Source organism: Quercus lobata, chromosome 7 (assembly GCF_001633185.2).
Source record: "Quercus lobata isolate SW786 chromosome 7, ValleyOak3.0 Primary Assembly, whole genome shotgun sequence".
NCBI classification, from domain to species: domain Eukaryota; kingdom Viridiplantae; phylum Streptophyta; class Magnoliopsida; order Fagales; family Fagaceae; genus Quercus; species Quercus lobata.
Genome location: NC_044910.1, coordinates 333,808 through 359,625, shown reverse-complemented (window position 1 = coordinate 359,625; position 25,818 = coordinate 333,808). Strand labels below are relative to the sequence as shown.

The following is a 25,818-nucleotide window of genomic DNA, read 5'->3' as shown; positions in this document are numbered from 1 at the left end:
ATATCCAGGGAAAGCTGCTGTTATTGCCATTTAATGCTCTGAACCTGACAGAGCCGCATTCTTTGGCTTTTACAACCATCCCCAACGACTTTGGGGGATAGGCTGATGGGACAAGTATCAATTTTGGAAAGATTGACCCTATACGTGGACGAAGGACAATGAACGCAGGCGAATATAAAAGGAAAAAGAAGTAACCTAAAAGGGGGGTTGGGAAAAATGGCCAGAAACCAGAGCCTCCCAGCCCACCTCCAGGAGAAAGACTCCAGGGGTGTAGGGAAACTTAAGCTCGCACGAACACCGCGAAAACCCACCGCCTGTCAACCAGGGCCTAGCCTTTCAAACCCACGCTCTACAAATGATATTGTTAGGGGCCTTTTCACGTGCGAACCCGACACTGTTACGGTCCGTCACGAATCGCGTCCTTACAATTGGCGCCGTCTGTGGGAAAGGCTTGTGTGTTGGTGTAGGAAGTGGGTCGATAGAGTTTCTTCGTTATATCTAACCGTTGGATATAGAGTTCTAGTATAAAGATCTGTTAGGGACTCCGTTTCTTGACTAGGGGCTGGGTTAAGGAGCTAACTCCCTTAAAGCCAAGGTCCCCTGTAAAGAGCAAACTAGGCACTTGGTAGCGTTAACCGTATGGATAAACTCTAGGGGCTTGGCTGAGGAGCTAACTCTCCTAAAGCCAAGATCCCACACAAAGAGAAAACTAGGTTTTGGACAGAACCAAGGCATTGCATGGTCCTCGGACCCAAGCCTCAGGGGAAACCAACTACCTGGATGTGGAAAACTAGGTTTTGGACAGAACCAAGGCATTGCATGGTCCACGGACCCAAGCCTCAGGGGAGGAAAACCAACTACCTGGATGTGAAAACTAGGTTTTGGACAGAACCAAGGCATTGCAACCAAGCCTGGTACCTCATAGGTTTTGGACAGAAACCAAGGCCAACCAAGCCTCAGGGGAAACCAACTACCTGGATGTGGAAAACTAGGTTTTGGACAGAACCAAGGCATTGCATGGTCCTCGGACCCAAGCCTCAGGGGAAACCAACTAACCTGGATGTGGAAAACGTTTAGGTTTTTGGACAGAACCAAGCATTGCATGGTCCTCGGACCCAAGCCTCAGGGGGAAACCAACTACCTGGATGTGGAAAACAGGTTTTGGACAGAACCAAGGTTTGCATGGTCCTCGGACCCAGCCTCAGGGGAAACCAACTACCTGGATGTGGAAAACTAGGTTTTGGACAGAACCAAGGCATTGCATGGTCCTCGGACCCAAGCCTCAGGGGAAACCAACTACCTGGATGTGGAAAACTAGGTTTTGGACAGAACCAAGGCATTGCACGGTCCACGGACCCAAGCCTCAGGGGAAACCAACTACCTGGATGTGGAAAACTAGGTTTTGGACAGAACCAAGGCATTGCATGATCCTCGGACCCAAGCCTCAGGGGAAACCAACTACCTGGATGTGGAAAACTAGGTTTTGGACAGACCAAGGCATTGCATGGTCCTCGGACCAAGCCTCAGGGGAGTTGGTAAACCAACTAACCTGGATGTGGAAAAACTAGGTTTTGGACAGAACCAAGCATTGCATGGTCCTCGGACCCAAGACCTCAGGTGGAACCAACTACCTGGAGTGGAAAAACTAGGTTTTGGACAGCAGAACCAGGGCATTGCATGGTTCCTCGGACCCAAGCCTCAGGGGAAACCAACTACCTGGATGTGGGAAAAACTAGGTTTTGGACAGAAACCAAGGCATTGCATTGTCCCGACCCATAGCCTCAGGGGAAACCAACTACCTGGATGTGGAAAACTAGGTTGGACAGAACCAAAGGCATTGGCCACGGTCCTCGACCCAAAGCTCAGGGGGAAACCAAATACTGGATGTTGGAAAAACTAGGTTTTGGACAGAACCAAGGTCATGATGGTCCTCGGACCCAAGCCTCAGGGGGAAACCAACTACCTGGAGTGCGGAAAAACTAGGTTTTGGACAGAACTAAGGATTGCATGGTCCTCGGACCCAAGCCTCAGGGGAAACCAACTACCTGGATGTAATGAAAACTAGGTTTTGGACAGAACCAAGGCATTGCATAGTCCTCGGACTCAAGCCTATGGGAAAACCAACTACCTGGATGTGGAACCAGCTATGGCACGTAAACCTCAAAATCCATCCGAAGAGGACTCCTAGTTCACAAATGGGTTAGTACCTTGAATGCATAGATTCCACAATCTGCCCTCAAGTCCCTAGTGTCAAAGGGGTTGATCCGGTACGACGCAATTCATTACCCAAAAACACAATCAAAGTCCCTCGCTACTTAGCTACCCTTTCAGACGAATTATTTAGAGATTATCGTTCTCGGACATTGGTCTAGCATGCGTCGCGTAGTACTCAGCGCTTATCCCGGTTAGTCCCAAGAATTTAATTTATTGAGAGTTATCATTGTTATACTTGATAATATTTGTGAGTTTGAATTAGTAAGAACCTGTATTAAAGCATTTTTTCTGCTCGGAATATCCTTAAGAGCAAGCTTGCATTTAATATTCATGCATACAGTAGTTGTTACGGAGAAGAAAGATATGTATAGAGAAATGGACTCATGTTCTATTAAGACAAAGGAACAGTACAGTGTACAATGAAAGGCTGAAACAAGCTTACACTAAAGCTGACTACATAAGTAAAGGGAAATACAGGCGAGTGGAGAGAAAGCCATGGGGACAGCTCAGACGAGAGGTTGGCTACTGCGCCAAGTCGTTGTCTAAGGAAACTATTCCTCGACACTTCTGCATGCCCATAACTCAGGCAGCCAAAGAACCTGACCTCAGGCTAACACCATCTACAGAAAAGGCGCAGGGAGCCGGAAGTTGGAAAGCCCCCGCAGGAATTTGCCTGCTACAAGGCAGACAGTGCTGATGGTGGAAATTCCTTCTCTGGACATACCGAAAAACTGGCATGACCAGAACCTGCTTCGGATTTTGACTAAAAGAGGGAAAAAGACCCTCTCCCCTATGACGAAATGGAATGCTCCCTTGAACTTGCACCTCCTTGGCCCGTACCTCCCTACTCTGAGTCTCGGAGGGACATGACGCCTTTGTGGCGGAGGGAGCTCCTTTTTCCCAAGCCCTGCCTCAAGCATGATGAACTAAGGGAGGAATCTGAAGGATTTGTGTGTGGATAGAGCAACTTTCTCTCCTATTTATGTTAAAAGATAAGGTGGTGGCATTTAATTCGCGCAGCGTCCCAAGGAACGCTACAGACAAAACGTCTCTGGCTCGACTTCCAACGTCGTCTGCAACCCTGAGGTTAAAGGAGTCTCGAGAAGGTGCACCTCGAACACTGGGACGCCAAAAGGTACCGCGTGATCAAAAGTTATGGAAACACCTCTTAATTTGTGGGCCCAGTAAATTCGCGACCCAGGCCCGTTCGGCATATGGGCCCAGGGACAGAACCAAGGCCTTGTATGGTCCTCGGACTCAAGCCTATGGGGAAGCCAAGCACGAAAAATTATAAAAATTACAAGTTTTTGAGCAGAACCAAGGCCTTGTATGGTCCTCGGACTCAAGCCTATGGGGAAGCCAAGCACGAAAAATTATAAAAATTACAAGTTTTTGGACAGAACCAAGGCCTTGTATGGTCCTCGGACTCAAGCCTATGGGGAAGCCAAGCACGAAAAATTATAAAAATTACAAGTTATTGGACAGAACCAAGGCCTTGTATGGTCCTCGGACTCAAGCCTATGGGAAAACCAAATACCTGGATAAGAAAAGGCTTGAATCCCATAAGAAAGGTTACTTGGTAAAAATGCCAGGTCGCTTCATCCACGGCTTAAACGCCATAAAATATTAAGGCCAATAAAGGTGTAAGGAAGGGAGTGGAACGCCCCAGCGCTTAGTCATACAAGAAGGCCGCTCATTTGGTGGGTGCTATATCTTCAAATAGTTATTCCTTACATGACATCAAGCCTTCGTTTTTCACCTCGGCTGACATTGGGTAAGTATTACTCTTCATTGATCGGCCTGTTAGGCCAAGCATTTCTATTAAAGTTATGGCGACGTCTTTTTTTTTTTTATCAAGTCTTTTGGTTTCAGTCGTCATTGATTTAGATGCTATATCATTGTGCCGAGCAGTGCTTGCAAATTTATGAAAACGTAAAGACATAATATGCGAAATAAGGTAGATAACAATCTTTATTAATATGAAAAATTGCTACACCATACAAAAAGGGGCTCAAACGAGCCTATACAAAATGTGAACTGCCTAAGCAACCATTACATCTGTAGTATAGAAAAGTAAACTATCAAGCGTCTTTTAAACTCGTCTTCAAAGTTTCTCCAATCTCCGCCTTATTGCTGCTCATACTGAGAGAGGGACTCACTTTAAAAAAGAAAATGAATGAAGAAGAAGGAAATAGTAAGGAAGAAATCAATGACGAAGATGAAGGGGATGAATAAAGAAAATGGAGGACATGAGTAAAGAAGGAGGAGAAGAAGAGAGAGAGATGAAGAGACAAAGAGAGGAACAAAAGATAGAAAAGAAACAGCACCAGGGCGGAACTGGTGCTGGGAAGACAATAAGAAGAGGGAGGGGGAGGGCACCAAGGAGCAAAAGAGGGAGAAGCAGAAGCACTTAGCCCCTGCCTCCGCCCTGACTCCTAACATGCCGGTGCCATATTAGGTACGCTCGTGAGGAGCCGGATGGTAACGATCTTGGGTGTTCTCGACTCAGTCACGTCGAAAGTTTGACGTGACGAGTCCCTGCTTCGGATTTTGACTGAAAGAAGGATGAGGTTGATTTTGAGTCTTCGCCATCCTTGTCCCGATCGAGCCATGATAAGTTTTGTCGGAATGTGGCGTTTTTGGGAGGGGTGGGGCTTTTGCATCCCTTGTTGTTATGGTAAAGTATTGTACGATTAAGTGTATAAACCAGCGAGTAAATCGAATCTTAAGGGAGGCTAAGTATTCCAGAGTCGCAGGAGGATGAAAAGGGATTTTTGGTAAAAACAATCACCTCCTCCTGTCCTACTTATACAGAGGGCGGAGCGGGGGGCATTTAATAGGTTCAGATCTCCAAAGGAATCAGCAAACCCAAACACGCCGGTTCCGCTTCTCCATCCCATCAAAATAAACCGTCGAATTAAAGTAGTCTCGTAAATAGTGATTATTCAAAGCGCGTTTTGGATACCCCAAGCGATAAGAACGCCTCAAGCGCGAAATTAAAAACTATCTCGTAGACCGGTGAATCTCTTGGGCATATGAGGAACCGCCAGCATGTTTAATAGGCCGAATAGATTGGGCCACAGGAGAGGTTTGGCATCACCAAAACCCCCCTTTCCAACCAAGAGGTTGGACAGCCGGGTTTTGAGGGGCTATTGTGGGGCCCAAACGATTTACGGGCCGGGCCCATCTACCTGGGGAAAATCCGAAGGCCCAAGCCGAGGAGGGCTATGGCCCAAACTCGACCAAATAGCCTATGGACATCGCCGAGGACGGCTCAGTCCTCGGCAGACCCAAAGTTCCCCCCCTGAAAGGAGGGCAGAAACGGTATAGGACCGAAACCAGGACAAAAGATCTAAAATATCCAGGGAAAGCTGCTGTTATTGCCATTTAATGCTCTGAACCTGACAGAGCCGCATTCTTTGGCTTTTACCACCATCCCCAACGACTTTGGGGGATAGGCTGATGGGACAAGTATCAATTTTGGAAAGATTGACCCTATACGTGGACGAAGGACAATGAACGCAGGCGAATATAAAAGGAAAAAGAAGTAACCTAAAAGGGGGGTTGGGAAAAATGGCCAGAAACCAGAGCCTCCCAGCCCACCTCCAGGAGAAAGACTCCAGGGGTGTAGGGAAACTTAAGCTCGCACGAATACCGCGAAAACCCACCGCCTGTCAACCAGGGCCTAGCCTTTCAAACCCACGCTCTACAAATGATATTGTTAGGGGCCTTTTCACGTGCGAACCTGACACTGTTACGGTCCGTCACGAATCGCGTCCTTACAAATATGATTTGCATCTTAAATTGATTTTACTTGAATTAAATTCAGTTACATCTTTCCTTATTTAAAACAATATTACCAAAAGCAGATAAATGAGAAAAAAAAAATTTAAGGGAAAGACAACATATGCTCATAAATCTTCCAAACTAGAGGGACTTGATAAGATTTTTGAACAACATGAATCAAAGTATTGAAACTTATAAGGCTTGAAGAGAAGCATGTTCTTCCTAGTAGCAGCAGACTTCAAAAGCAATCTCAAACATCTGAGTTTAGCATAAGCCTGTACTAACAAATCAAACACAAATGGAGTTGAAACAATAATCTTGTAACTTCAAAGTAGAGAATCCACAACTGAAATCTCAAAGGGCTTCCTACATTTTTTTTCAAAACTGATTCAAGCAATGCTCGAGCATCCATAAGCAGTCATGATTGAACCAAAATATGAATTGTGATACAATAGGACCAATTCCCATGTTCAAAATTTTTCCTTTGTGCTGACCAATGGAAAAAGCCAAAGCCTGTTTTGCATTAGTTGGCTCCTTCTATTCCAGCAGTACCTTCTCAACAATCAAATCATTTAAGAGAATAGAATCAAAATTTTGAGTCAGAATGGAAAATAATGGAATCGAATGGAATTAAGGCTTCATTTGGGAGTTCATAAGGGAATGGAATGGAATGACCATAAGGGAATGGAATGTATTTAAGTAAGGGAAACGAATGGAAAAGAATGGAATGGAATGGAATTAAGTAACCTTGATTGAATGTTTTAAAATAAAGGAATGGAAATGAATGAAAATGAATGGAATGTAAGTAATCTTGTTTGGGAGTAACATGGAGGGAATGGAATGGAATCATTTTATGACAATATTACTATTAGACCCCTATTTTAAAATAAAGGATTGAATATATAGGGGTATTTTGGGAGTTTTAGTAAAAAAATTATTAAATCTAATTTCATTCCCTCTCATTCCTCTCAATAATGAGGTGAATAAAAATTTGAGGTTTTAAGGGAATAGAGAGGAATGAGTATTCCCTCCTACCCATTTCATTCCCTCCCACTTAAACTCCCAAGTAAGGGAATAAATATTTCATTTCCTCCATTAAAACTCCCAAACATGGGAATGGAAAAATATTCTAAAATTATTCTTTTCATTCCTTTCCATTCCATTACATTCCCTCCTCCCAAACGAGGTCTAAGTAACCTTAATTGGATGTTTTAAAATAAAGGAATGGAAATGAATGAAAATGAATGGAATATAAGTAATCTTGTTTTAGAGTAACATAAAAGGAATGAAATGAAATCATTTTATGACAATATTTTTATTAAACCCCTACTTTAAAATTAAGGGTTGAATATATAGGGGTATTTTGGAAGTTTTAGTAAAAAAATTCATTAAATCTAATTTCATTCCCTCCTATTCCTCCCAATTTTGGGAAAATAAAAATTTGAGATTTTAAGGAAATAGAGAGGAATGAGTGTTCCTTCCTACCTATTTCATTCCTTCCCAATTAAACTCCCAAACAAAGAAATGGACTTTACATTCCCTCCATTAAAACTCCCAAAAAAAGGAAAGGGGAGAATATTCTAAACTTATTCTTTTTATTCATTTCCATTTTATTCCATTCTATCCTCCCAAACAAGGGCTAGTTCAGTTTACAAAACCACACATTTTGGTAATTTAGGTTGTTAGGTGATACGTTCATGTGTTGAGTTATTCTTTTATGTTTTGAGAAATTGCCCTACAAAATGAAGATGTTTCAAAGGAACTCTCAGAGTGCCTTTTTGGTGAAATTTTTTTTTAAGGATTTTGGGAATGAGTTGAATTGGGAATGTTGTGTTTTGTGCTTTGATTTTAGGCAAAACTACACCGTTTTGGAAGCTGGCAGTAGTGCTTTTTCTTTCTTTTAAATGGTGTCATTTCTTTTAAACTAGGAGTGTTCGCAGTGCGGTGCAGTGTGGTTTTGGGTCATTTTTAGCACTGCACTTTGCGGTGCAATTTAACTAAAACCATAACTGCACCGCACCTTATTTTTGCGGTCACATGTGTGATATGGTGCAGTGTGGTGCGGTTTAAAATTTAACTAAAATCATAACCGCACCACACCTCATTTTTGCAGTCACATATATAGTGCTATGTATATGATGCGGTTTGAAATCAATATATTTTTCAAATTTTAGGTTTTTACTACGCAGCCCAAAACTAATTTTTCCTTTTTTTTTGGGCCAAGTTTTAAATAACTGAGCTAGTTTTTCTTTATTTTGGTTAACTTTTCTAGTCAACACTTGCTAGGGTTATCATACTAATTTTTTTTTTTTTTGGAAAATTAGGGTTATTAAACTATTAATAATATATTTAATATTAAAAATAAATAAATATATTAATATATAAAGAGGGTGCGATACGATGCGGTTTGTGCGGTTTTTTTATTATAAAACCACAAACCGCACTGCACCATGTGGTGCGATACACTGTTACTTGCGGTGCAGTATAATTATGTCATTTTACGGGTGATTTTTGTGCGATTTATGCGGTTTGATGAACACTCCTAATTAAAACTCTATCTCCTATTTCTTTATTGCCCCTTATCCAAACATTATATATATATATATAGGGCAATTCTAGAGATACAAAAAATTTCATAACTTTTGCCACAACTCGTCATGTGGTGAGTTATGAGTGGTGGAGATGTAGACCCACCATTTGACGTCCATCATTCACAACTTATTATTTGATAAATTAATTGTGACAATAATTATGAGATTTTTTATGTCCCTAGCATTTTCCATAGGTATATATAAACATGCATGCAAAGCCAAATGCAGTTACGTACTCTTTTTTTTTAACGAACTATGCAATTACGTACACAGTGACGCAAATGAAATGAGAGAAAAGAAATAAATCTTGGGTGAGACCGTAAGCAGTCAGTAAAGTGAGGCCCTGGCACTACAAAAAACATGACTTCAATATGTGAAACGTGAAACGTGAAACAACCGTCCAAACTCCAAAACGTGAAACGTGATCTTCAATATGTGGTGTACAGTGATGATATTCTAACACTAACTAGCTAGTAGCTAGTCCCTATAAATATGTAGTGACCACGTACGTGCATGCATCTTCAATCACAGAGCATCAGAAATCGTTTCTGTATCAAAGTATCATAAAAAGTAGACATGGTAGCCATCTTACTATATTTGTCTCTCACTCTTCTCATATTTCTTGTTGCTATCAAGCTCATCGTCAAAACAAGAACTACTCGACCAAAACACCTCCCACCTAGCCCACCTTCTCTTCCAATTATAGGCCATCTCCATATCATTAAAAAACCACTCCACCGTACTTTCCATGCCCTCTCACAAAAATATGGTCAAATATTCTCACTCAAATTTGGTTCACAACTTGTGGTCATTGTGTCATCCCCATCAGCAGTTGAAGAATGCTTCACAAAGAATGACATAGCATTAGCCGACCGTCCTCCCCTCCTATTAGGCAAGCACATTGCCTACAACAACACCACCTTATCACAATCCTCATATGGCGATCACTGGCGCAACCTCCGCCGCATTAGTACCCTTGAAATCTTCTCAAGCAATCGCCTCAACAAGTTCTTAGGCATCCGAAGGGACGAGATGAAGCACTTGCTACGAAACCTATCACGCAATTCTTGCCACGGTTTCGCCAAGGTGGAGCTACAATCAATGCTCTCGGAGATGACATTTAATACCATAATGAGAATGGTGGCAGGGAAACGGTACTACAGGTACGGTGAGGACGTGAAGGACGAGGAAGAAGCGAGACAGTTTAGGCGGATATTAAAAGAGTCAACAAGGTTAGGAGGGGCATCAAATCCAGCGGAGTTTGTACCCATCTTGCGGTGGATGGATTATGGAGGTTTGGAGAAGAAGTTGAAGAGTCTCTCCAAGAGGACGGATGAGATCTTGCAAGCACTTGTTGATGAGCAAAGGCGTAAGGAGGAAGAGGGTAACACTATGATCGACCATTTGCTTTCTTTGCAAAAATCGCAGCCAAACTACTACACAGACCAACTCATCAAGGGGCTTATATTGGTAAGTGCACCCAATAGTGCTTCATCTCTCATTGAGAAAACTAGGAAATCAAGGTTTTGTTTGATTCTTGCATCTTAAAAAGCAGTCATGCAATTTTCTATTTTATTTTTCTTTAGTAGCTTCATCGGAATTGCTATCTAGTGCGAAAAAGTGACATTCTTAGGATTAGTTTGGCTCCAAATTAAAAAGTCAATTTGTATTATTATTCAGCTTATTTTTCTATTATTATGGGCCCCATTATACTTTTTAGCACTATTTATGACTCTCATTGTACTATTTCAGCTAACTTTTACCTTTATTTACACTACTTTTAACAAAAAAAAAATTTAGTTTTAGAAAAATAAGCGAATCTCAAACAGACCCTTAGTCCCAAAAAAAATCCACAATAACATTAGACTAACTAGTTACATACAGTTTATCAAATAAAAACTAGTTACATACATATCATCATCGTTAAATGTCCCATAACATATAAACAAATTGTTTTTATTTAATATATTATTGTTCTATTCTAAACACCTCATGTATAATGCACAGGTATTGTTATTGGCTGGGACTGATACATCAGCAGTTACATTAGAGTGGGCAATGACTAATCTACTGAATCATCCTAATATATTGAAAAAAGCTAGAGATGAGATAGATAGTCAAATTGGAGAAGAGAAATTGATTGAGGAATCAGATGTTTCCAAATTACCCTTCCTTCAAAATATTATCTCAGAAACCCTTCGATTGTATCCAGCAACACCATTGTTAGTACCTCATATGTCCTCCGCTGATTGCACCATTGAAGGATATGATGTACCAAGTGGCACAATGTTATTGGTCAATGCATGGGCCATACATAGAGATCCTAAGGTATGGGATGATGCAACTAGTTTTAAGCCTGAGAGGTTTGAAAATGGTGAGGTTGAAGGACATAAGCTAATGCCATTTGGGATTGGGAGGAGGGCTTGTCCTGGGGCAGGCCTCGCCCAACGTACAGTGAGCCTAACTTTAGGTTCGTTGATTCAAAGTTTTGAGTGGAAAAGGGTTACTACAAAAGAAGTTGACATAAATGAAGGCAGCGGGATCACTATGCCTAAATCCATGCCATTGGAGGCCATGTGCAAAGCACGCCCAATCATGCATAAGTTTCTTTCTAAGTCGATGGATGATGTTTGAACGATCTCCTTGAGTTACTTTTTAGAGACTTGCTTAGTTATTCACATATAATTTTAATCATTTAATAAACTAAAATAAACAATTACATATTCAATTTGAAAATTGAATTATTGTATCCATATAAAGTTGTATCCTTTTTTGGTTTTTTTTTTTTTTTTTTGGGTGTGGTGTTGTATTTTTTGGCTTGTATTGGATAGTGATTTATATATGTGTTTAAGGAATAAGAAAGGATTTGGATAATTTTACTTTTCATTTCCAAATTCTTATGTTAAATTAGGATATTTGGTATAGGATATAAATAAATCAAGTCGTCTAAAATTTGAAAGTTAACTAAAAAAAAAAAAAAAACACTTGTTTATTTAAAATGAATGTCTAGAAATTTGAGAAATATTTTCAGATAATATATATATATATATATATAATATGATTTGCATCTTAAATTGACTTTACTTGAATATTAAATTAAGTTACATCCTTCCTTATTTAAAACAATATTACCAAAAGCAAATAAATGAGAAATAATTTTTTTAAAGGGAAAGACAATGGTGAAGAAGAAGAAAACAATCAATCAAGCTTATTCCAGTCAACTTTTATGTGTGGGGTTTGTCTTCTCTTCTATCCCTTTTTTTTTTTTTTTTTTGTTAAGCTCTCTCTCTCTCTCTCTCTCTCTCTCTCTCTCTCTTCTCTCTCTCTCTCTTCTCTCTCTCTCTCTCTCTCTCTCTCTCTCTCTCTCATCTCTCTCTCTCTCTCTCTCTCTCTCTCTCTCTCTCTCATGAAGAGATTGTGTGACTACTAAGTGTAAAAAAAGGAGAAAAACTATGTTATTACAGAAAGCCTTGCTCCATATATACAAGACTGTAACCGATACACATGAAATGAGGTGTACCAAGCCCAATGACGAAAATAATCACAAATGAATAAGTGGGTTAAGCAATGTGCTTCTACTATTCTTCCCTTTTTACAATGTACTCCTATAAACGAAGTATAGATATAAGGATTTGCTTGTAAACCTCTATTAAGCATTTCTTTATATGCTTTCCACGCTGACTCCAAGTTCCCAAGCTTTACTTTCGCATGAACAATTAGTGAATAAGCAGTTGTATCAAGAATCATACTCTTGTAACATTCTCTTTAATAATACCATACAATCTTCATTCTTCCCTCCTCTAAAATCTTTAAGATCAAACTAGTATTAACAATCACTGAAGGAGAGCATCTCTTACCATGGATCCGGTCCAATATGTTGACATATTTCTGCAAATGCCCTTCCTTGCACAATGCACTTATCATGGTTTGGATTGTTACCTCATTTGGATATGTTCTTTTTTGAATCATATGCTCATAAATCTTCCAAACTAGAGGGACTTGATTAGATTTTTGAACAACATGAATCAAAGTATCGAAACTTATAAGGCTTAAAGAGAAGCCACTTTCTTCCTAGTACCAGCAGACTTAAAAAGCAATCTCAAACATCCTGAGTTTAGCATAAGCCTGTACTAACAAATCAAACACAAATGGAGTTGAAACAATAATCGTGTAACTTCAAAGTAGAGAATCCACAACTGAAAAATCTCAAAGGGCTCCCTACATTTTTTTTAAAAACTGATTCAAGCAATGCTCGAGCATCCATAAGCAATCATGCTTTAACCAAAATATGAATTGTGATATAGTAAAACCAATTCCCATGTTCAAACTTTTTCCTTTGTGCTGACCAATGGAAAAAAGTCAAAGCCCGTTTTGCATTAGTTGGCTCCTTCAATTCCAACAGTACCTTCTTAACAATCAAATCATTTAAGAGAACATAATCAAAATTTTGAGTCAAAATGTCCCAAAATTTTGAGTCAAAATGGAAAATAATGGAATGGAATGGAATTCACTTTCCACACTGACTCCAAATTCCCAAGCTTTACTTTAGCATGAACAATTAGTGAATAAGCAGTTGTATCAAGAACCATACTCTTGCAACATTCTCTTCAATTCTTCTTTTCTCTAAAATATTTAAGATCAAACTGGTATTAACAATCACTGAAGGAGAGCATCTCTTACCATGGATCCGGTCCAATATGTTGACATATTTCTGCAAATGCCCTTCCTTGCACAATGCACTTATCATGGTTTGGATTGTTACCTCATTTGGATATTTTCTTTTTTTGAATCATATGCTCATAAATCTTCCAAACTAGAGGGACTTGATCAGATTTTTGAACAACATGAATCAAAGTATTGAAACTTATAAGGCTTGAAGAGAAGCCACGTTCTTCCTAGAGCAACAGACTTCAAAAGCAATCTCAAACATCCTGAGTTTAGCATTTGCCTGTACTAACAAATCAAACACAAATGGAGTTGAAACAATAATCGTGTAACTTCAAAGTAGAGAATCCACAACTGAAAAATCTCAAAGGGCTCCCTACATTTTTTTTCAAAACTGATTCAAGCAATGCTCGAGCATCCATAAGCAGTCATGCTTGAACCAAAATATGAATTGTGATATAGTAAGACCAATTCCCATGTTCAAACTTTTTCCTTTGTGCTAACCAATGGAAAAAAGCCAGACCCCGTTTTGCATTAGTTGGCTCCTTCAATTCCAGCAGTACCTTCTCAACAATCAAATCATTTAAGAGAATAGAATCAATATTTTGAGTCAAAATGGAAAATAATGGAATGAAATAGAATTAAGTAACCTTGATTGGATATTTTAAAATAAAGAAATGGAAAAAAAAAATGAAAATGAATGGAATGTAAGCAATCTTGTTTGGGATTAACATAGAGGGAATGGAATGGATTCATTTTATGAAAAAAAAAATTATTAGATCCCTATTTTAAAATAAAGGGTTGAATATATAGGGGTATTTTGAAAGTTTTAGTAAAAAGTTTATTAAATCTAATTTCATTCCCTCCCATTCTTCCCAATTTCGGGGGAATGAAAATTTGGGGTTTAAAAAAAAAAAAAAGAATGAGTATTCCCTTCTACCTATTCCATTTCCTGCCACTCAAACTCCCAAACAAGGAAATGGACTTTCCATTCCCTCCATTAAAAATCTCAAACAAGGAAAGGGAAGAATATTGTAAAATTATTCTTTTTTATTCATTTCCATTTTATTCCATTCCCTCCTCCCAAACAAGGGCTAGTTCAATTTACAAAACCACACATTTTGTTAATTTAGGTTGTTAGGTGATACGTTCGTGTGTTGACGTATTGTTTTATATTTTGAGAAATTGCCCTACAAAATGAAGATGTTTCAAAGGAACTCTGAGTGTGTGTTTTTGGTGAAAATGTTTTTAAGGATTTTGGGAATAAGTTGAATTGGGAATGTTTTGTGTTTTGTGCTTTGATTTTAGGCAAAACTACATCGTTTTGGAAGCTGGCAGCAGTGCTTTTGCTTTCTTTTAAACAACGTCGTTTATATGACTGATTTGGCAAAAAAAAAAAAAACCATTTGAGATTTTGGCAAAACCGACCTATGGGTAGTGGGCCAAATTGGACATTCACTAACTCTCTCACAGTCTCCTTATGGTGCTTAAACGGTGAGTTTCATTAGCTCATAAACTATGAAGTCTAAAGCATGAAGCTTCAGGGCACAATAGAAGAGTGGATCCAAAGACATACATACATACATATGATGCATTTCAGCTGTTAGTGGCCGCTGCCTTTGTGTTTGCATTTGCGGTCACCACAGTAACTCATCTCTTCTTTGCTTTGGTAACTGCTACTGATTCTGATCAACTACTTTCTTTCCATTGTTTTCATTAAAAAAAGTTTTTCAATTAATTCAAGGGTATGTAAATTTCATGCTTAACGCTTTGTTTGATTGCCTAGAAAGGGTAGTAAAATGAAACAAAGTTCAAATTTTTAGCCTTACCCTTATCTCAATACTTTCTTTAATTCTCTAGAATTTAAGTGCAAGGCAAAAAAAAAAAAAAAACATGTTCAAGTTTTTACATGCTTTGTTTAATTGCATCAAAATGATTTAGTCTTTGTTTGGTTAGCACCAAAATGTTGCTTTTTAATTGCATTATCTCCTTAGGAAAAAAATAAATAAAGGCAAAATTCTACTTTGGGATGCAGCAATGTATTGCACTGTTTTAGTGTTTGTATATAGTACTATAAAACTGGCATTTATTAATTGTTTATTTGTGCCTTTTGAAAGTTGATTTTAGCATTAGAGCATTCATAATGACAAATGTCATCCTATTCTATTTTACTATCTCAAAAAACTACTTTATCAATTATAACATACCATTTTACAATACACCCAACATCCCAAAACTCTATTTTTTTTTTCCCATTTTATTTAAATATTCTTTTTTATTCCTTTTTTTTACTATTTCTCTTTTTCTCTTCCTTTTCCTCTCTTTCTCCCTCAACCTCTAGCACCGGCCACAACAGATAAAAATAAATAAAAACATAGCCACCACGCCACTAAAACCACATTAGAACAACAACAACAAAAAAAAACCATCAAAGCATCAATTCAAACCAAGCCAAAACTCCACATATCCCAACAAACTCATTTAAAAAAAATCACCATCAGAGCTACCTACAAAGCCACACATATAGCACACATCATAGCAACTCTTCTGGGTTCTCTCTCTTTCTCTCTCTCTCTCTCACTTTTTATCTCTTTGTTTTCTTTATTTTTTTTGTTCAAAGCTCTCTCCTTTTTGTCAATGTCTTTAGAGATTTGGGTTTGGGTTTTCAAGGAAGGATTTTTGTTGGCTATGGCCGAATGGTGTTTGTGTTTACTAATCCACCCACTGATCAATAGATCCACCAATTCAAACCCATTGGTCAACCGATCCAAACCCACCATCAACCAATCCCAGCCCACCGATCCAAACCCATGCCACCACGATCTCTAATCTCCGTCGATCCACGCCGATCCCAAATCCAAAATCCAAAACCCAATTTCAGTGCAAGCTTTGAATGAGAGAATCCAAAACCCAGCTTCGGTGCAAGCTTTGAACAAGAGAAAAAGATGTGAGAGAGGCAATGAGGAGTGAGGAGTGCGGAGCTGTGAAAGAGAGAGGAAGTCAGAATGACTAAATGAGAGGAAAAAAAAAGTGAAATCAATAAAATATAATATTTTCATTTACAATTGTGCTAGAGTGCAATCATACATTTAGGAGCGCAGTGTAGCACAATTGCAAATTTTTTTGCAACTATAAGATTTTGCAAGTCTGGATGTTGCTCACTTTTAATGCCTTAATGCTAAAATATGCTTACATATGGCATTTGCAAGCCCAGCTGTGAATGCTCTTAGTAGTGGTGGTGCTAAAAAACTAAATTGTTATTTTTAGCCCCACAAACTTAAAAATTGGGGCTACATTGGTGGAGGCATATCTAAAATTTTTAGCTCTTGAGCTACAGTACACAGCCATCTTTGGCTATGCACTGTAGCTCAAAGCTATACCAAAATATTACCATTTTATTTATCTATTCAATTAAATAATATTTACTCTCATCTTCCTCCTGTAGCACTATAGCACGAACACATTACATTCATTTTTCATCTTTAGCTCTTCTCCCTTTCTTTTTCTTTTTTTTTTTTCCTTTTTTTCCCCTTTCTTCCTCCATGGAGAGATCAAAGATTGACGGTGTTGATCAAGGGCGAGCAAAGTGATACCGAAGCCGACCCAACTAACCGACGCTGATCCAACCGTACCGCCTCTGTCACCGACCAACTGAGCCGAGGCCGGTGATCAGATGAAGAATTCCGTTCTAACGTCGGTGCAGTGCTGCCATTGAAACTACAACTCCAAACCGAGTTGGTTACCGAACCGACCGATATGGCAATATTGTTTCGTTCTGTAGGTGTTTTGTGTTTTGTTGACAAAACGATTCATTTCACTTAGTAATTAAAAAATATATATTTCAAAAGCGGCGTTGTTTTGAGTTAGGGTTGCTGATTTCTGCCTAGTATAAATAGCATTTTTCCACTCTCGGCCGCTCAACTCTCTCAGATGCTTTATCTCAGTATCTCTCGCTCTCGCCTGAGTCCGTGGACTGTGACCAACAACTGACCATGAGTCACTGAGTCGCCTCTTGTAACTCGGCAGGCTCACCATTCATGAGTCACGACCAGGCCAGCTACCGCACCTATGGAACCTTCAAAATTGGCCAAGTTAGTAATGAGAAATTTTTGGTTCCATCAGTGGTCCTCCCTGCTCCTACCAACCAATTAATAAGTGCCATGTGGCCATTTTTCTGATTCAGGTCCACATCAGCAGCAACCCATGTCCTTTAACTCTGGTTAACAAAACCAAACCATGGTTAAAACAAAAACAAAACTTACCCAGCCGGAAAGCCAAAATCAAACACGCCTCTTTCTTTTTCTCTCCCTCTAGCCCTATTTGCCCAATTCTCTAGAGAAGAAATCCCCATCCCTTTTCGTATGAAATTGAAATTCAAGCCGTGGCTACTACAACAGCGACAGCAACGACAACAATAATGATAAATATGAAGATAAAAATAGTGCGATGTCTTTGGCGGAGGCGAGGAGGCTGATGAGATTGGTGAACGTGGAAGCGTGCGAGAGCATGGGCGTCGCTAGATCCGCCGCGTTCGTTCAAGTTCTCGACGAAGCCGGCATCATTCTTCTCTTTCGCGACAAGGTCTACCTTCATCCCAATAAGGTCGAAGTCTCTCTCAACCAGCAGCATCTTTGCCGAGAAGCAAAGATAGGACCCAAAGCCCACAAGCTCCGATCGGTTTTGGTGGTCATGGGAATTTTGGGTTTTGGTTTTAAGACTCATGCCCCCATTCGATCTCAACGGGGAGGTGGTTTATGAGATAAAGGCATACATATATATTTTTTTTTTATGGGAATTTGAATGTTGTTGTTGATGCTGCGAAATTGATGTCCCAAAGTTTTGAAGAAAGATTGTATCAGTGGCTTTGAAGGCAATGGTGTGCATTAAGGTGTGTTGGGTGATGCATAGTTATGTGCGTTGAGGGGTGCACGGGCTGCTGCTGTGAGGTGCATGGGCTGCTGCTTCAGCATGTACCAAAAAGTTGAGCAATTGGTTGGGATGGTCAGGGGAAGTTAGTTAATTAGGCAGTTAGAGCAGGGTTGTTAATCATTGGGTAGTAAATTAGTTAGTTAACATGGATTTTGTTACATAAATAAGCTGGATTGTATTGCTCTGTTTTTGGTGTTTGAATCTCTTTGTAAATTTTGTTCATTTTGGCAATAAAATTTCTCAATTCTTGGGCAGCTTGTTGTTGAGTTAGAGCTTGTTCCCAATTAAGGTGCTGATTCATCTTTAAAAAGGGACATGGAAGAAAGAATTCGAAAACATCATTTCCCTCCCAAAACCGGGTCACACACAATATCTAATAACAGGATCATATGTATATTAAAATAACCACATCTTTGAGCAAAGAAAACAAATTGAACCGTGCCTATTTTCTTCCAGCAGTGAGCAAGATCCAGCCGTCCCTAATATAATTAATGTACTATTTCTTTTAGTTAGTGCATTCACAGAAATTGCATAGCTGCATAAACTTGGAAATAAAAAAAAGGGCATACAGATCACATGCTACTTGCATGCAATTTTTTCCCATACCACTGAAGGGAGAAAACAAAAGTTACAGTAGCATTACAAAGAACCAACTAGAAACTGATAGCAATAGTGAATTGGCAAACGTGTTGCCACTTTAGCTACAGACCAAATATCCTTCACAACAACATGAGGAACCCAAAAAAGATCACAAAACAAGCCATTCTGATTCAGGAAGCAGTAGTCCGCGAGCCTAGTGCTGTCCATCCAATCTATGGCACATTTCTTCTTAACTGTCTGCATAAGTTTTTTGCTATCACTGAGGAACAAAACATTTGGAAAACCTTGAGCTTTAGCTACCAAACCAGCTTCAATAACAGCCTCCAAAAGAGCTCCAGTGGAAGTTGTAGCAGAGGTACTTGCAACTTCAAAAAACACCTTATCTCCCTGCAAAGTTAGAGCTTCATATACAATACCATATCTAAAATGCCTCCTCTTTCTAGCTGCTGCAATTTTGATGATTAGATTCCAGTTCCTGGCTGCAGGTTGCTGCCAAGCGTTGGAACAGCTGCTATCTCTTCTTCTCGGGGTCTGATAGGTTGAGAGAGAGGCCTTATACCTGCAAGAAAAGTTTTGAGCAATTAGAATAACTTCCATTGGATTAGGGATGATTCCTTGATGCACTACTCTGTTTCGATGGTTCCAAATAGCCCAAAGGGTAATGAAAACATCCTGTAAATAAGACATAGAGTCCAAATTTTCCAATTCATGTCTAGAAATGATTTGTTGCAGCCAATGTTGAACAGACAGGTCAGAGAAATCTGAAGAATGGATAGCTAGAGTGGTTCCGTGCCAACACGCCCTAGTGAATGGGCAAAGAAGAAAGAGATACTTGCATGCAATTAAAACATTGGGTAACAGATAGAAGCTACAAGTAATATAGAAGATATAAATATATCAAATTAAAATTAAAGTCTCTCTCATACAAGCATGTAAGCAAAAACATAAGTACATTACAGTTTCACACCAGCTTCATTACAAGCATCAAAGACTTGTAAAGTCCACTCCAATAAGAAATCATCCAATTTCTCAATATCACATTTTTAGAGTACATGGATAAATCTACACAATAGGAACATTTCGAAACTAAAAATGTCATAATAACTGGACAGGAATTTCCATGGCGGTTGTTCAAAAAATCAATTTCCAGAAATTTTATTTCATGTTGCAATGACTCCATCTTACAAATACCATCCGCCATGCACATAAGGCACCTACTAAAACACCATTTCACTCCCATCAAATTCCTGACCATGAATAAATTAGCAAACCTTTTTTTTTTTCTTTTCCTTGAGAAGGAACCAACTAGCAAACTAAGATAAATTCTCCTTGAAGAGGGAGAAATAAAAAATAAACATAAATTCTCCTTAAAGAGGGGTTGAAACTTGTTAAGGATGAGATTAGGGTATCAAAATCTCAATTTTAGTTTGACACAGGACAATAAGGGGGGGAACTTGTGTTTGGGTGGTTTTCAAGCTTGTGGGTGGCTGTTTTGATGGATGAACTCTTCAAAAAAAAATAAGAGTGACTCCATCTTTTTTGATACCATTCAAAGGGAGATATACACAAAAGTTATACAATTGCTAGGTTGCAATTGACTTGTGTAAGGTTGAATTTAATCAACCATTTTATTGGTTTTATTCCGTGCCAAATTTGCTTGTATTTCAGCATTTAGTAACCCTGTATTTAGGTGGGTTTGATGTAAGGGTAGTGAGTGAGATAGAGTGTTGATTGCTCAAGAGTGTGCAAGAATACAGAGACTCGCGGCTTGCTCTTGCGGGTGACTCGCGAATTCAAGCCGCCAAACGCAGCACACGTGCCAAGCGTGCTAGAAGGTGAACAGTCATTCTAGCTGGTGCACTACAGGACAAAACAAGATAACTGGGCATACAGTTATCTCGCAACTGGATCTCGCGACTCAGTCAAGTCGCGAGGCCAAGCCGCGAGCCACCCCTGTTTTGTAAAACCTGACGTTTCACATTCCTCTCTCACTCCAGTATAAATACCCCTTATACCCACAAATGTAAGAGAGTTTCCAGAGAGAATTTTGAGAGAGAAACCCTAAAAAAAAATAAGATTGATTCACCAACAATCTATACATTAGAGTCTCTTCAAATTCCTCAACTCTCTTCCTCTCCATTGTCAAATTCTTAAGAGGCATTTTACCAAAACCTTGTTCTCACCATATTCATCACTGTGAGAGGGTTGTTTGGTTTGCTGGGAAGCAGTTAGGAAGGAACCAATCTACATTGGTTGATGCTATGGTCTAGTAGCGGAATCCGGGAAGTTAGAAAAGAAAAAAGTTCGGCGCAACCTCGTTGGAGCAAGAAGCTTGGAGGGCTTAGGTGCACTGGGTAGATTAGGCTTGGAGGGTCTATTGCTATCCTTGTATCCCAACTACATTTTCTAGTGGATTGTTTACCGCTTGGAGGGCGGTGGAGAGGTTTTACGCCGAGGGCTTCGGTTTCCTCTTCGATAACACATCGCGTATTGTCTTTGTGTTTGCATCTTTCTTCCTTTTTATCTTTGTCTTTTTATTATCTGCTATGGGTTATGATTTTAATTTGGCTTAGATAGTTTATCCAATTCTATATTATAGCTTATGTTCATTTTCCGCACACTAGTTGTTTGACATAAAACTTGAATTGGTTAATTTGTAAATTGGGGTCTAAACGTTCAAGGGTGTTTATACACATATTTGAACTTTCAACTTGAAAGGCATGTAAGCAAATAAATTGTTTGGAAAATAGTGAATGTTGCAATTGACTTGAAAGGCACTGTTTCCACAAAAGTAGCATGGTACTCCTCAAGGACTCTGCAGGAAAGAAATTCATTTTATCTTAGAAATAGTGAAGAAAGGAAAATATAAATAAGCTAAGGGAAAGGATTTAAAGTTGTTACTTGTATCTTCTACTAGGTGCTTTGAAGAGCACTAAGATTCTTTCCTAGCATTAAGGGCATGGCTGCAACAAGCTTAACTATCATCAAGCTTAATGATCATCTGCTATCTTAATGATCATCTGCAAAGTTGACCACTTCCTTTTGCTCCTCCTTAACCTTGCACTTGCTATCTTAATGATCATTTGCCAGGTATCACCTAATCCTTGTTGGGTGTTTTTCTGCCTTGTAGGCTGGTGTTAAGAAGTGTTTTGGTTGTTGAAAGCCACCTGATACCTGCAAATCAAAGATTGAATAGTTAGACTAGCCTCCATACTAAGAGTGCTGGTGTAGGCTTTTTCCATTTGGTACTTACCAAACTTGGAATGTTTCCACAACAATTTGTCTTGGCTAGCACCTACCTTGGAGATGGGGGTTTTAAGAATTTTAGCACTAATAGTATGAGGGTATAGGGAACGGATTAAATCAGGTTTCCAGATGTGTGCAGAATGGTCAATAAAGTTAGACACAGTGCCAAGTTTAGATTATGATGCTGCAGAAGCTGATCACTGCTGAAATGAAAATACTTTTCATTTATATTAGTTATATTCAATTGGATGAAGAACAGTGTTGAATAATACAATTTTTGTCTAGAGGATGAGAAGGCATAACAAAAGAAAATATACAAAAAGGAATGTATTCTAACATATCCTAAAAATCAGCCTATTTTCATTGCCTTCAATATACAAAAATAACATTTCCTACAGCTTTCACTCCTCTCATCATCGATCTATACTTGTTAGTTGCATACTTGTCAAGAATCTTTTGAATTGAATACTCATCAAAAATCTTTCAAGTCAAATCACTTTTGTCTTGGATTTAGTTGCGTAAAACCATTTAAGAAAGAATTCTGCAAAATTAGATATAGACATTTTCAATTATTAGTAACAAAGTGATAACTATTGATACAAATAAATAAACATAACTAATGAGGAATAAAAATAGCAAGTATATTTACCTGACTTAAATGATTTAAGCAATTGTTACTTTGAAGCATGCTTGTTAAGCTAACATTTGGAGAAGCACCACTCCAATAAGAAAAAGGGATCTACATTCATATGTTCTCAACATCAAATGGTAGATATTTATAAAAATGAAATACTAGTGCATATATCATTTTATTTTATTTTTTACTTGTACCTGATTTGATAGTTGAAAATGGTTTGAACTACTAGTCATTGGCATGCCCAGAGAATGAAATATCTATGAACTACTATAAGAGATTAAAATGTATGATCATTTAAAAATAAATAAAAAGAGGATGCAAAGGGCTTAGATCATACTTGATTATTGTAGTTCTCATCCATGGGTACATTAGATGGGTGCATCAGCTGGCATAGTTTGTTGGAAGTCCTCTCTTGGGCAGAGTTTGCTGGAAGTCCTCTCTTGGGCAATTCTTCTAAAAAAAGAGAGGAAATATTGGGCATTATTCACAACAAATAAATAATTAAATCATTGAACTAACATTTAAAATTTAAAAAGAAAAAGAGTTACTTGATCTTGTAATATCTTTTAATGCCTTCCTTTTACGCTTCTCCATGTTGCTTTTCATTCTCGCATTTGTGACTCCTTTTGATCGCACACATGGGAGATCTAATATAGGCAAATTATTAAGTGAGCAATTAGTCTTCTCAACATCACCAGAGATGTTATTATCCACAAAACTATTTTCTTTTTCACCATCATCTCTTGCCCCACTTAACATCTCCATATCTTTCTCAACAAATTCTATCATCTCTCTAATTTTTCTTTTGCACATTTCAATATGCTGAGTTGTTGCTGCACTTCTTGTGAAAAATTCATAAACTGAGTGCATTAATTCATTACGGCGTGATGTCACTAACAACTCATCATTTGCATCCACTGATTTTGTATGATCACATACAACATTATCTTTCTTTGCATTTTTTGTCCATCGTTTCAAAATATACTGATCAGGAAGCTCTATTACATTTTTCACAATAAGTATTCGCAAAGCATGTCGACATAGTAACCCCAATGTTTCAAACATTTTACTGCTACACGTGATTCATTATTTAAGGAGTTAAAATAGACAACATGAACCCTTCGACCACCTCCTTCAATGATTTCATAGGTGAAAGACTCTCCATCAGAATTAACATCTTTGTGTGTGACCCCCAAGGTAGAAGTAATTTCTAACTCAAATCTTTTAAACATTGTATGAGTATAAATAGATGATGCATGTTGCAAAAGTCCACAATTTTGGACTATTTGAAAAGACGTACCTTGTTTGCAACGAAAATCTTCTTCTAACTCGTCTGTGCGCATATTTTTTTGAAGCTTTCTCATACTCATGTACAAATTCTGTTAGTCTCATTGTTTTGCATGCCATATGTTGAAAAACATTATTTGTACTCTCGCTCCTGGATGAAGCTTTCATTCGGCAAGAGAAAATGTTATGACTAAAAACTGAACACCACCTTTCACGATTTTCATATAAGGTGTTAAGCCACTTATTACCCACCAAATTGTAATCTCTAAGCAAGGCATCCCAACAAGACTGAAACTCTATTTCTGTCTCACAATTATAAAGAATCTTATTAAATTTACTCTTAAATTCAGGATTCCCATAATGCCTTGGTAAATTTTCTGCAGCATTTTTTGAGATATGCCATAAGCATAGGCGATGACAAGTATCAGGAAGCACAAATCTTATGGCATTCTTCATTGCTTGACATTGGTCAGAAAAATTGTCTTTGGTTTTTGATTTCCCATTGATTCCAAGAATGTTTCAAACAACCAAGTAAACGAAGCAGTTATTTCATCCAATAGAAATGCACAACCAAAAAGTACATTCTTCCAATGATGGTTGACACCTACAAATGGGGCACATATCATATTATACTTGTTAGTTCGATATGTAGTGTCAAAGCATATTACATCTCCAAAAGAGTTATAATCAATTCTTGATCTACCATCTCTCCAAAAAAAAATTGTCATTCGATTTTCTTGATCAACTTGAATTGCATAAAAAAACATAGGATCTTCTGCTTGCTTTTGTTTAAAATGGTTTACTAAACTTTGAGCATCTCCAGCCTCAACATTGATTAACTTCTGCTTGTTCACCGCATTATAGCAATCTCATTTTATAAACCCAACATTTTCAAATCCCCTAGCTTCCTCAACTAAATGGGAATATGTACTTACTGTTCTTATGCCCGCTTCTTTAAAAGTTCTTATTACACCTAACTGAGCATCAATTATTTTTCGATTCGACCTTAAAAACGGTCTTTCTTCAGGCTTTGCAAGCTCATGATTATGATTAGAATTGAAATGAGTAACCTTCCACTCACCATTTGTCACTGTAAACCTGATACTAGCTCCACAACCAGTCCTAGTTTGTAATCTTTTGAATTTCTTATCATCCAAATGGTCACCATCTCGTGGAAATCCTTCTTTCGAACACACATACTCTCTCTGTCTTACACCATTTTTTGCATATCTGAGTTTTTCTTTTCGAACACTAAACCCAATTCGTATAGCATAATCATTATACAATTTATATGCTTCCTCCTCACTGTGCACCACCATTCCAAGCAAATTTTCAACATCTTGTTGTTCTTCATCGGCTCTAATATCTATAATTAAAAACATCACAAAACACATTTCTAAGGAAACTCAAATCAAAAGGATAATAAAAAAAGAAAAAAGAATGGTGTGTGCGTATAAACTATTAACTATACAAATTCTAATTTTTAACTATTTTTACATTTTGGACTTAAGGTACGTTTAGAACTTAACTTGTGCTCTGTTTCAAAAACAAAGAAACAGAGTGGCATCTAATAAACCCAAAAACAAAAAGTAGGCAGGGGTATGGAATGGGTTCTAACGATTCATACCATAGACTCATAAAAATTTAATTTTTAATATCTATAAACTAGATAGAAAGAAAACAACACATAAAAATTTCATTATTTTAATTATTTCTTATCTTGGGTTTTTATCAAAAACATAGAAGGTACTATATGTGTAAACTACATAAAAACAAAACAGAGCTAAGAGAATGATACATTGAAGAGTGAAATGAGTCTTTGTAACATGCATACCTTGATCAATATTGGTTAGTTGCAATGGT

The 25,818-nt window shown here is 38.3% G+C and overlaps 1 protein-coding gene and 1 pseudogene across 1 annotated transcript; one reads left to right on the top strand and one right to left on the bottom strand.

The window, feature by feature from the left end:
- The first annotated feature begins 9,131 nt into the window (after positions 1-9,131).
- On the top strand, positions 9,132-11,311 carry LOC115953582 (cytochrome P450 81E8-like). The gene is made up of 2 exons (XM_031071317.1): positions 9,132-10,061; positions 10,599-11,311. The coding sequence occupies exons 1-2, from the start codon at positions 9,168-9,170 to the stop codon at positions 11,223-11,225; spliced, it is 1,521 nt and encodes a 506-aa protein (XP_030927177.1). The 5' UTR covers positions 9,132-9,167; the 3' UTR covers positions 11,226-11,311.
- Positions 11,312-12,041: 730 nt separating this feature from the next.
- On the bottom strand, positions 12,042-13,858 carry LOC115953162 (annotated as a pseudogene).
- Between the last annotated feature and the right edge of the window lie 11,960 nt (positions 13,859-25,818).

Bases quoted from the DNA above. Each gene is read 5' to 3' on its own strand.
- LOC115953582 (XM_031071317.1), top strand. From the start codon at position 9,168: ATGGTAGCCATCTTACTATATTTGTCTCTCACTCTTCTCATATTTCTT. The intron at 10,062-10,598 runs GTAAGTGCACCC...TATAATGCACAG, and splicing joins TCATCAAGGGGCTTATATTG to GTATTGTTATTGGCTGGGAC.